This window comes from Apium graveolens, chromosome 11 (assembly GCF_009905375.1).
Source record: "Apium graveolens cultivar Ventura chromosome 11, ASM990537v1, whole genome shotgun sequence".
NCBI lineage: Eukaryota > Viridiplantae > Streptophyta > Magnoliopsida > Apiales > Apiaceae > Apium > Apium graveolens.
Genome location: NC_133657.1, coordinates 150948706 through 150961275, shown reverse-complemented (window position 1 = coordinate 150961275; position 12570 = coordinate 150948706). Strand labels below are relative to the sequence as shown.

The 12570-nt window shown below is 32.7% G+C and overlaps 1 protein-coding gene across 1 annotated transcript; it reads right to left on the bottom strand.

The window, feature by feature from the left end:
* Positions 1 to 11166: 11166 nt before the first annotated feature.
* LOC141696015 (uncharacterized) lies at positions 11167 to 11586 on the bottom strand. The gene has a single exon (XM_074500212.1). The coding sequence runs from the start codon at positions 11584 to 11586 to the stop codon at positions 11167 to 11169; it is 420 nt and encodes a 139-aa protein (XP_074356313.1).
* Between the last annotated feature and the right edge of the window lie 984 nt (positions 11587 to 12570).

Sequence of the window (12570 nt, the reverse complement as noted above, 5' to 3'; positions counted from 1 at the left end):
ATTGTAATACAAAATGAAACAGAAAACTAAAACAGAACGGAAACAATGTAAAATAAGAGATAAATTTGAGATAAAGATAAACAAAAGCAATAATTAGATTTTAACAAACCTATAAATAAGAAACAAACATAAAAAGGCTAGAAATGATAAAGTATATATGTATTTAACTTGAAGATGAAGAATCTTGACGACGAAGAATCTTGATAGATCGGGAGGAGATGAGTACGAATAGGAAAAGAGTGGTCGACGAAGGGGCTCGCTGGAGTATGACCAGATGGCGGCTGGTCAGAGAATGCCGGTGGCGATGTCGTGGGGGGGGGGGCTGTAGTCGAGGACGTAGATGGAGAGAGAGAGAGAGATGGGGGGTGAGAGAGAGAGGGAGATGGAGGGGGAGGGAGCCGGAAAAAAACAAGTGCGGCTTAAGGGATATGGGGGGACGCGTAGGTCAGGTGTGGGGGGTTTTATACTTTATATGATTTTGTTTTATTTTTGTTTATAAATATTTTTTATAAAATATAACTTCAATCATTGGATTGTTATGATAGTAGTTAAATTTGATCCGTTAGATATAACTCACGCGGATCGCTGACATGACACTAAATATAACTGTATTCAGTCAAATTTACGAGTGTTAATTTAAATATTATTAATATTATTATATAATTTATTACCTTTTATAGGACATATAATATAAATTAATATTTTCCTTACAAATATTATAATACTCTAAAATTTAAAATTTATTTTTGAGAACTCATTATTTTAAGAAAATTTTGAATTCATGATTTTGATCAATTTTATCATAAATACCAAAAATAGACATGCAGTGAAATTCTCTATTGTTAAATTAAATTTTTTGTTAAAATAATCAAGGAATAACAATTAAAAATTATTGATATTTTGCATATAACATTTTCTTTTAACCATTTTAACATTTGTACAATTGGATAGTTTGATATTTATTTAATATTTTAGATTTAGTATGGACAATGCACTAGTAAAAAGTACATGTCAAACTACTAGTTAATTATTAAAATAGCTAACCTATTACATTTATGTTTTTCTCAAATTTTTATCTTATCACTAAAATATATAGATCTTGATATCATTAAATTTGGATCATTTATAAACAATTTTTAAAAAATGGAAACATCGGTATGGGACTAAACACTAGTAAGAACTATTGGTCAAACTACTTGTTGACTGTTAAAATAGGAAACCAAATAAATTAATTTTTTTCTAAAATTTATATCATATCACTAATATATATAGATATTCAAATTCTTATGGTTGGATCATTCATAAATTATTTTGAAAAAAGTATGCCATCAATATGGGTCTAAAGAGTATTAAGAAGTACTGCTCAAACTACTAGTTGACTGTTAAAATAGCAAACCAAATAAATTTATTTTTCCTAAAAATTTTATCATATCACTTATATATGTAGATCTTTGTATCCTTATTTTTGGATCATTGATAAATTTTTTTGAAAAAATCAAAACATTAATATGGGACTAAACACTATTAAGAAATACTGGTTAAACTACTAGTTGACTGTTAAAATTTCATGTAAATTTAATTCTATATTTTTCAGAAATTTTTCACCATTTTTAAAATTTGAATTCGACCAAAATCGATTGAATTTAGTACAAAATTCGTTGGCGGAAAATTTCCCTTCATTTTTTGGCAAGGCTAATTTCGACCGAATGCGGTTGAATTTAGGAGCACGGCTAAACTCAACCATATACGGTTGCATATAAATTTGGTTGTATTTATTCGGTTCTAATAAGTAAGGCTAAATTCGATGGAATGTGGTAGAATTTAGGAGCAGGCTAAACTCAACCGTATATGGTTGCATACAAATACGGTTGTATTTATTCGGTTGTAATTAGTACTAAATTTGACCGCGTAAATACGACCATATATAAATACGACCGCATGGGGTTGAATTTAGCCGTGCCATTAAATTCAACTGAAAATGGTTGAATTTGATGTCAGTTGTACATGTGCGGTTGTATTTAGGCTTGTTTTCTTGTAGTGTTGCTTAATCTGTCTTTACTAGCAACATCATTTTATGTTAACTGTACCAAAATTTGCTTTAGCAGTACAAAAAGATCTTTCAAATTAATGGAGTAAGTAAGTTAGTATATTACTACTTTTGTTATGTTTTAAGTATATTAAGTTCACATATACTTAAGCCTAAGTAAATTCCTTATATTAATGGAATCAATAAAATGCAACTTTATCACTTATAAACGAGAAATATGATATTTTTAGCCTTGGGGATAATAATGTGGGAGTTGTTAACACTAAGTAGGCCATGGCATGGTACACTCTCAGCTCCTGAGAGGGTAAGTTGTATACATCATCTATATATTCTCTATGATTAAAATCTCTGCTTCATTTGCATTTAGTCTGATCTTGACTTTGTTTTATCTACATAGATTGTTTCCACTATTGCACATGAGGGCTCATGACTAGAAATCCCTGTAGGTCAACTTGGAGGGCTAGTAGAAGGTCTCCGCATTAGATCATATTTATCAGTTTTATCTTAATATTGTAGTGCTATTTTGGGAAAATTAACTTTATCCGGTTTACGTAAATTGCTGGGCAGAAGTGTATGAAAAACCAAGGTGTGAGGATATTCTCAGTCATTTACTAGACTGCGAGTACTTCCTCAGCTAAGTGTTATCCAGATTATTGTATAGTAAATAATATAATAGAGGTGTTACATAATATATTATCGGCGTAAGTTTTTATACTTTGTGTTTGAATTACTTGTCCTATAAATAAAATTATGCATGCACTATCAGTTGCCGTTTGAAGTATAATAAGTTTGCCACTATTTGAACCATGTATATTAGATGGATAGAGTTTTTATGCACTCTGTACGCCGGCATAAATTAGTTCCATTTGTACTTCTGATTGTATTTAAATCGGAAGATGAAAGGTCTTTCTATTTATCATTTGTAATTCTCATGCTTCCAGTCCATGCATGCTTCAGATGCTTATCAACACATATCTGGATGCTTCAGATTGACCCAATATAAATGGTCCCGATATATATAAATGATTTCCATATTTAACTAGCCATGATTTTACATCGATTTATTTTATTTTTTAGACTTAACTTTGTGACTTTTTTTCTATATTTGTATAAATTGCAGAAGACAGAGGATACATTGTAGTCACAGGGTCTCGCACAAATGAAGTTAGGCAGCCACAAATTTTCTCTCTCTGAGGTTGACCGTTGTTCCTTTTAAGAAAAAAAAGCTTCTCGAAGGATTGATTGTTACAAGTTATACTGAATGCCTTACTTTTTTTTAATACATTCTAACATAACTGTAGCACATCATTTATGATGTTATTTTTAGACATTCAGAAAAAGTTGATTTATAATACTTACCAGGCATGGCTACCTATATAACAAATTGGAATATTTTGGTACTACTTGCTCAAATCATTTTGTGTTTTAGCTATGTGTTCAATGGCATGACATATGCATTGCCATACATATGTTATGATAATTATAATGCATAAATCTGGACATAGGGTACTCTATCTCTTATCATTCTATATCTGTTATCTTTGGTTTAATTAGATATTAATCATTTCTTAAATTCATCCATATATATGATGTGTTAGTTTTATATATCTTATAATTTATTTCAAGTTTAATATATTAATGTATAATATGTAGGAATTTTGATATCAAAGAGTAGATATATATGTAATTATTTAGAGTTTTTATCTGCAGATTTTAAAACATTCAATGTATTAATGTGTTTTAGTAATTTTCAATACATGTAGATATTAGGTCGAAGAGACTCAAGCTTGGGAAGCGGAAAAAAATCATTTAGAGGCCGGTATTTCCCTTGAGTTTTATGTTGGCTCCGATTAAAATTTGATGCCACCATTTGTATTATTAAATAGAACAAGGGCTATCTTACAAGTTTAAGTTTATTTTAACTTTTGTAAAGTAATTAATAGTTCAAGTTTATTTATTTTTGTAAATTCACTTTGTATTATATTTTTTGAAACTTATGTAATGAACATTTAACTTTTTTCGAGAAATGCATATCACCAAATAATTTTTATTAAATTTTAATTTAAAAATGTTACATCATGTAATATATGGTTGACAATATGGGCCCCACCATATTCTAATGATTGCCCAAAATGTTTTGCAACACTGGACAAGTCCTATTGCAACCGTTGTTGATGTTGAAGTAGAATGTTTGTTTAAAAGATAAGAAAGCGTGGCAATAAAGTGTGTCGGGGTTGCAATATAGTGCTTTCCAACGGCTAAAATTGCGACCCCGAAAAAAGCGTTACAATACCATTTTTGGCACCTATTGTAACATTTTTTTGGCCTTTAGCAATGCTTGTTGGGGTTGCAGTATGCAATCTTCCAAACTAGATCAGGAGTTGAGAAAAACAAAAATGAATGATCTCAGATATGCTATCTTCCAAACTGGTGAAGATACTGCAGAGCTTAAAGATGCTAAAAGGAGGATGATTGATGAACTCAGATATGCTGAGAGATGTTTGTTAAAGAACTATATCAGAACAACTCTTGATATCGAAGAGATCAGAAAGTGAAGCCAAGTCAAGATCTGCAACTGCTCAAATTCTGATATGTATACAGACTGAAGTTGTTATCAGAAGTTAAGGTTGGTAAAGCTTTAAGGACTGTAAGTTGTAGTTATCTAGTCAAATTCTCATGTATTTGTACTTAATATTTTTGAAATCATCAAATATCTGTTGAACTTGTATATTATGCTAATTTACAAGTTCAGGGAGATTGTTAGATATATTTGATAATGTCATGTCTAATATGATTTCTGTTTAGTTTTCAGTACTTAACTGAATATCAACACTTATACTGAAGATGGAACTTAAGTTATCAGTACTTAAGGTTCAGGAGATATTTATCAGGAGATAATATCAGGACTTAAAGGAAACTTTCAAATAAGGAAGTCGGCTGATTGAAAGGGAAGAAGATCAAGACAAATACAAGAAGAGATATGCATGAAAAAGAAATTCTATGAAGAATAGAATACTTGTAGCAAAAGATAACTGATTAATATATTTTAGGAAGCAGAATTATATTCTATATCAATTAGCGATTATCTTGTAACTGTGTAATATATAAGCACAGACATAGGGTTTACACTATAAGTGTTATCATTATCGAGAATATTATTCATTGTAACCCTAGCAGCTCTCGTGATATTTTGATCATCACTGAGAGAGGACATCTCATCCTCAGCACCTACTGTGAAGCCTTCATCTTCTAAACCTAAGAGGACAAAGACTGTTCCTCAAACACCTCAAAAGAAAAGGAAGATTGCTTTGAGAGATGAATCTGATACTGAGGAACATGTTCCTTCTTCAGAACGTGTTATTAAACAAGCTGAGAAAGTGACTTCTCAGAAGGATTCTGGAATTGGGGGATCTAGGCTCCTCAAGAGGCTTAGAAGAATGACAGTTCCTAAAACTCCCAAGGAATCCAAATCTATAAAGAGATACAAGAAACAGAGCACAAAAAGACCTATTTCAGATGATGAAGAAGTAGCAACTCAGGAAGGGGATCAGAAATCTATGATCTCACAAGAAAAGGAATTTGCTAAAGTCACTTCTTCTTCATTAACTCCATCTCAGGAAGCTATTTCTGAAAAGGACAACACACCATCTGTATCTCCTGTTGATCCAGGCACAAGTGCTGATATTGATGTTCAAAACTTGGTTGTGCCTGAAGTAATTTTCTTAGAAGCTCCAACAGCAACTAATCCTTCAACAACACCTGTTACTGATGTTGTTCAAACTCCAGAGTTATCTACTACACCTTCTCTGCATCTAGATGCTGATGATCAGAATTTAGGTGAGCATCATCGGGATATTGCTGTTGATCAGAACTTAGAACCAGATCAGCAATTAGAGGATGCTGAAGCCTCCATTGCTACTCACACTGTTGTTTTATCAGAAGATACTGATTCTGTAAATTCTGATGCTGCGAATGCTGGAGATACTGGTAATGCTGCTCCAAATGCAGATGCTGATGCAACAGGTCCTTCAGGACATGCTCCTCAACAAACTATTCTTAAGTCTGAACTTGTTAAGAAGTTTGTTACCAGAGAAGCACCAGTGCCTTGGAGTGAAACTCCTACAGGACAGGAGTGGACTAAGGAATGGAACTCAGTTTCCTGTATTCCAAATGAAAGCATCTTGCTGAGCACTTGACAAAAGCTGATGAAATGTTAAATTCTGATGATTTCAAAACATAGCTTAGAGTCATTGCATTGAGTACTAAACATCTACAAGGTCTTCATTCAACTACTCATGCCGAGCTACACAAGATTCAGGAAGAATTCATCAAACAGGAACAAGTTCAAAAGATTGATAAGAAAAAGTTCTTCCAACCTACCCTTGACAGGATTGCTTATATTGAGAAAACTCAAGAGAAACAACAAGCTCAGATTAATGATATTCTGACAAATCAAGCTTCTCAGCAATCTCAACTTACTGAAATCCAAGCCTCAGTGAAATTGCTTGTCTCTCTTCTACTTTCTGCTGATGCCAAAAAGGGGGAGAAAGTAATTAAGTCCAAATGCAAGACTGACAAGACACTGAAAGGGAAGGATAATGAAAAGGATGATCAAGGAAGCTCTGGAATGGGTAGAGGTCATAGTCAAGGTAGAGGTTTCACATCAAGAAAAGCTGAAATCACAAGTCACAGGACAAGTTCTGATACTGGGAAAAGAATAAGTTCTGCTACTGGTAAAAGGATAAGTTCTGATGAACTTTTAGATCTTGATGAAGAAATGTCAAGACAGTTATTTCTTCAGGAAAATCCAGGAATGGACTTGGAGAGTTTAATGGAAGAAGAATCCATACTTAAATCAGAGAAAGTTACATCTAAATTTGAAGCTTCTGGTAAAAAGCCACTTCCAAAACTCAAAGGCATTGTGATCAAAGAAAGGACACATACTGAAGCAACATTGGCTAAATCAGAACCGCAGATAGATCCAAGAACCAAGGGTAAAGAAAAGGTTGGTGAACCTATCAACATTTATGTGCTTCCTGAGAATGAAGAAATCACTGATGAAAAGGATGATCTTGCTCTGACTTCAAGAAAAGTTCTTAAAATAATCTCTGACATGGCTCAATTTGTTCAGAGTCAAAAAACTGTAAGTTCTGATATTCAAAAGAAGAAAGTAACCTCTGACACAGCTCAAGTTAACTTGATATCAGAAGATAGACCAAGATACTCCTACCAGGATTAACTAAAGCAAAACAGACTCAACCTTTGAAGACTGCTGCAAGTGGTTTTGAAGCAAGAGTAGTTACTGGAAAGGCGGCAAGAGATAAAACTGGATTGGGAAGTGCTGATGAAAGAGGAATACATAGCACTACCAATGATCCAACTTCCTTGAGTGAACCAGGTATTGGAGCAACTCCTGAGAGATTGAATCAACTGGAATCTGTACAAATGGTTTACCATACCTACTTGAAAGAATACATCTTGTTGTACTTCATGACATATGGTAGGGTTTATCATATAAGGCAAAATGCCATTCCATTGAAGTATTTTGAAGAATTGGAGCATGTACTATTCTTACTTCAAGTGGATGACAGATTGACAAGAACTGCTGCAAACTATTTGAAGGATCAGATTCAGAGACAGAAAATGCTTTATTCTGTTAAGTCTGACATCACATATTTTCCAAAGTACAGAGATCACAAGGGTGATATAGTTGAAATGAAGCCCAATTCTGCTCAAATTATAACTACCTTTCTAGGGTACAGGGCTGTGGAATTCAATCTTGAGTCTGATAAAGCTTATTTAATCAGACTAGATCAGGATATAAGAAAAGCAAAGATTAATGATCTCAGGGCTATAATCTTTTAAATTGGTGAAGATAATGCAGAGCTTAAAGATGCTAAAAGGAGAATGATTGATGAACTTAGATATGCTGAGAGATGTTTGTTGAAGAACAATCTCAGAACAACTCCTGACATCAGAGAGAATAGAAGATGAAGCCAAGTCAAAGATCTACAACTGCTTAAATTCTGATATTTGTACAGACTGAAGTTGTTATCAGAAATTAAAGATTGGTAAAGCTTTAAGGACTGTAAGTTGTAGTTATCTAGTCTAATTCTCATGCATTTATACTTAATGTTTTTGACATCATCAAATATCTGTTAAACTTGTATATTTTTCTAATTTACAAGTTGGGGGAGATTGTTAGATATATTTGATAATGTCATGGCTAATATGATTTATGTTTAGTTTTCAGATCTTACTTAACAGGACAAATCAGTATTTAACTGGGAATCAGTACTTATACTGGAAGTCAGGACATAAGGATATCAATACTTATATTATCAGGAGATAATCATCAGAAGATGGATATCAGAACTTAAGTACTGAAGGACGTTTAGATAAGGACAGTAGCTGATTAAAGGAAAGAAGATCGAGATAAACATAAGAAGAGATATGGATGAAGAAGGAATTCTATGAAGAATAGAATAGTTGGAAGAAAAGATATCTGATTGATATATTTTAGGAAGCGGAATTATATTCCATATCAATTAGCGATTATCTTGTAACTGTGTAGTATATAAACACAGACATCGGGTTTACACTATAAGTGTTATCATATTCGAGAAGATTATTCATTGTAACCCTAGCAGCTCTCATGATATTTGTTCATCACTGAGAGGTAACAATTCCATACTGTAACATAGTTTATTGTTTCAATAAAGTTTGTTTTCTGTTACTTGAAATATTAAATGTTCGATTTGATTGTATTTTACACTGTATTCACCCCCTCTACAGTGTGTGCGACCTAACAGGAGTATTTGTAGGTTGGCTGGAAGAAGTGTTTTGTTGGGTAACTTTAGTTGATTTTTCTGAAGAGCTTTGGGAGGCTGTTGAGGGATTTTGGATGTTGAGGCCATGGGCTTTGATGGTTTGAAGGGCTAGAAATAATTTATTGTCTTCTTCATCTGCAATTACCTTATCGATCCAGGATGTGATCGGTTTTCCTGAAGAAGTACTCGCTTTGCTTTGTTGAGTGACCGAGAGTTATCGGGAAAGGCTGGGGTTTTTTCCCTACCACCTCTGCCATTTCGAGGCATGATACTATCTATTTTGTAGAAACCCATGGGTCAGGAAATCTGGGATACAGTTCATATCTCCCTTAATGTGTTCAATATCAAAATAAAAATGCTTAATAATGCTTGCCATCTGGCAAAAATTTGTTTTGATGCAATATTTTGGACATCTTTTTATAAAACATTTTTTGCAGATTTACAATCGACTCCAAGTAGAAATTTTTGATTTAATAAATCACTCTGAAATTTTGTAATACATAAAACAATTGAAAGTATTTTCTTTTTTATAGTAGAATAATTTCTTTGACAATCATTCCAATGTGCAGATGTAAACTGGACTATTTGTTCTTTACCATTGACTACTTATTTTAGTATACTGTCGTATCTTAAATTATCCTAAATCAGAAGCATCTGTTTCAACTACTTTAGAAGCATTTAGATCAGCAAGGTGTAGACAAGAATTTCTAGAACCTGAACTTTGATTTGTCGAACAATTTCGGTATGTTCATATTACCAAGGGATGAGGTTAGTTTTAAGGCGGTCATGTAAAGGCTTCTTTGGAATTTGCTAGGGGCAGTTTTGATTCCAAATGGAAGGACATTCAATTTATACTATCCGAATGGGACCGTAAAAGCAATTTTATATCTATCTTTTGGGTGGATTTGAATCTGCAAAAATCCTGATTTTAAATCAAATTTGGAGAATATTACCGAAGATCTTAATTTTTGTAAAAGGTCTTTTTTTAGGTATAGGGTATCGTACCCATCTTAAGGCTTTATTTAGAGGCTTATAATTGATAGCCTTGGTGTCCCTCTCTCAATTTTAGCATTTTTGTTTACATAGAAAGCTGCACAGGACCACGGGGATCTGGATTTTGATATGATTCCTTTGGATTCGAGATCGGTGATTCTTTTCTGCAATGTTGTTCTAGGTCGGATTTTATTTGGATAGGTCTCGCTTTTTTTGGTATTTCCTTCTCATCAAAATCTTTTTCATAAGGTAAATTAATTATATGTTGTTTTCTATGCCAAAATGCATTTGGTAAGTCAGAACAGAGTTCTATTTCTATTTCTTTTATTAATTTTAAGATTTTCTCTTTGATAAAGCGGACTTGTAACTGCTTCTCAATCTTGTGAGAGGAAAGATCTTGTTTTAGATGGAATAATTGTATCTGTTTGCCTTGTATTAAGGCATTTATCTTGTTATTATATACAGAATATGCCTTTATTGTATTGAGGTTCCTTGTTTTGGGGTTTTCAAGAAATGGGAAGGTAAATTTGGTGTCATGGGTTTTGAAAGTAATACCTTCGTAGGTGACATAATAGGGGGTTATTAAATTAAAGAAATGTGTACCTAATATGACAAGATGATGTATGCCTAAAACTAGGAGAAAAGATGTCTTAATTTGGAAGGTTTTATTATTGAAAGAGGAATCAACCTTACTAACTACATTAAGGTTTGAGTTATTAGCGGCGGTTAACTTTTCGTTGGTATTATTGGTGTTTGGACTAATAAAAGAAAGAGAGAAAATATAGAGAAGTAGGGAATAAAATGAGATACATACTTCTATCTAATTTCTGATAACCAACATGTGGTTTTATACACTAGAAAATACTAACTCCTAAAAAATAGAACTTATCTTATCTACTAATTATTTGAAAATCACCTAACAAACTAATCAACAAAATTTCAAGAAAACAATTCAAATAATTTTGAATTATTCTCAACACTCCCTCATAATTCAAAATTCAAAATTCTAAAATTAATTCGATGATGTTGTACTTTCCACCATCATCATTGTTGTTGGAGCCCTTCTCTCCACAGTTTCATTTGGGAGCCCTTCTCTCCACAGTTTCATTTGGGAGCCCTTCTCTCCACAGTTTCATTTGGGAGCCCTTCTCTCCACAGTTTCATGTTGATGCACTTCTCACCAATACTTTTACACATGTCCAAACCTCTTGCATTTAAAGCATTTAGGCCTTTCCTTGTTCCAACAATCTTTTTCTTCATGCCCATTCTTCTTACAATGACCACATTGAGTAAATTTTATTTTTGCTTTTGAGTTTTTGCCAAAAAAGCTCCTTCAACCGCATTTTCAGTTTCTTTGTTTCTCATCGCTCTTCTTTGTTCTTGAGCTTGCAGAGAATTAATTAGTTTGGATAAAGATAGTTCACTTATATCTTTTGAATCTTCAAGAGATGAAAGTTTTGACTCAAACCTTTCGGGCAAACTCACAAACAGCTTCTCTACAATTTTGCTATCAGGTACATCTTCTCCCATCAGCCGCATTTTGTTAATAACACCCATCAAATTATCATAATAATCTTGTATAGTGTCTTTTTCCTTCATGGCTAAAGTCTCAAAATCCCTTTTGAGATTTAAAATTTGCATCCTCTTTATTCTTGCGTTACCTTCATACAATTCTTTTAGCTTATCCCAAGCCTCTTTTCCTGTTTCACAAGTCATAATTCTTGTGAAAATCGATTCTGACACGGCCGTATGAATAATTGATAAAGCTCTTGGACCCTTACTTGACTCATTTTCGTGAAGCTTGATTTGATTTAGAGTAGGATTGTCGGTAAGAGGTTGTATCTCCCTCTCACTTTCCACCCATGTCCATAACCCAAACCTTTTAAATGAGTTTTCATCTTAACAGCCCATACTTGATAATTTTCACCATTAAAAAATGGAGGAGAAAGATTTGGTGTTTGATTTGAAGACATGGCTATGTTATATCACAGACCCTTAAGATTAATAAGGCTCTTGATACCATTGTTGGTGTTTGGACTAATAAAAGAAAGAGAGAAATATAGAGAAGTAGTGAATAAAATGAGATACATACTTCTATCTAATTTCTGATAACCAACATGTGGTTTTATACACTAGAAAATACTAAAACTCCTAAAAAATAGAACTTATCTTATCTACTAATTATTTGAAAAACACCTAACAAACTAATCAACAAAATTTCAAGAAAATAATTCAAATAATTTTGAATTATTCTCAACAGGTATGTTGATGAAATCTTTTTGGTATTATTTCTTCTTTAATGCAATTCAAATCTGCTCATGTATTGAATAAGGCAATGGTATCTAAGATAAAGTCATCTGAGAAGACAACTTTGACTTTTATTAGATATTTTTGGTAGGTAACTTGTCTTAATTCATATAAGAAATCTTCATATTGTTCAGGAGTATTGTTTAAACTGCTTAGTTATTTTTGTTCAGTATTTTGCTCTTCTACTTCACGAACTAGAAGGACATTTAAAGCTTTAGAATCTATCTTTTGTTGTTCTTTAAGGATTTTTAATTCTTCTTTGATTTCTTTGATTTCTTTGTGTAGGTCTTGTATTGTTGGAACGGATTTCTGGTTGGGTTTATGTTTTTTAATATTATGGTCAAGTCATATGTAGTTTTTACTGATGGGAGAATAAAAGGTTTTTGTTCTAAT

Coding starts and splice junctions, on each gene's coding strand:
- LOC141696015 (XM_074500212.1), bottom strand. CDS start 11,586: ATGACTTGTGAAACAGGAAAAGAGGCTTGGGATAAGCTAAAAGAATTG.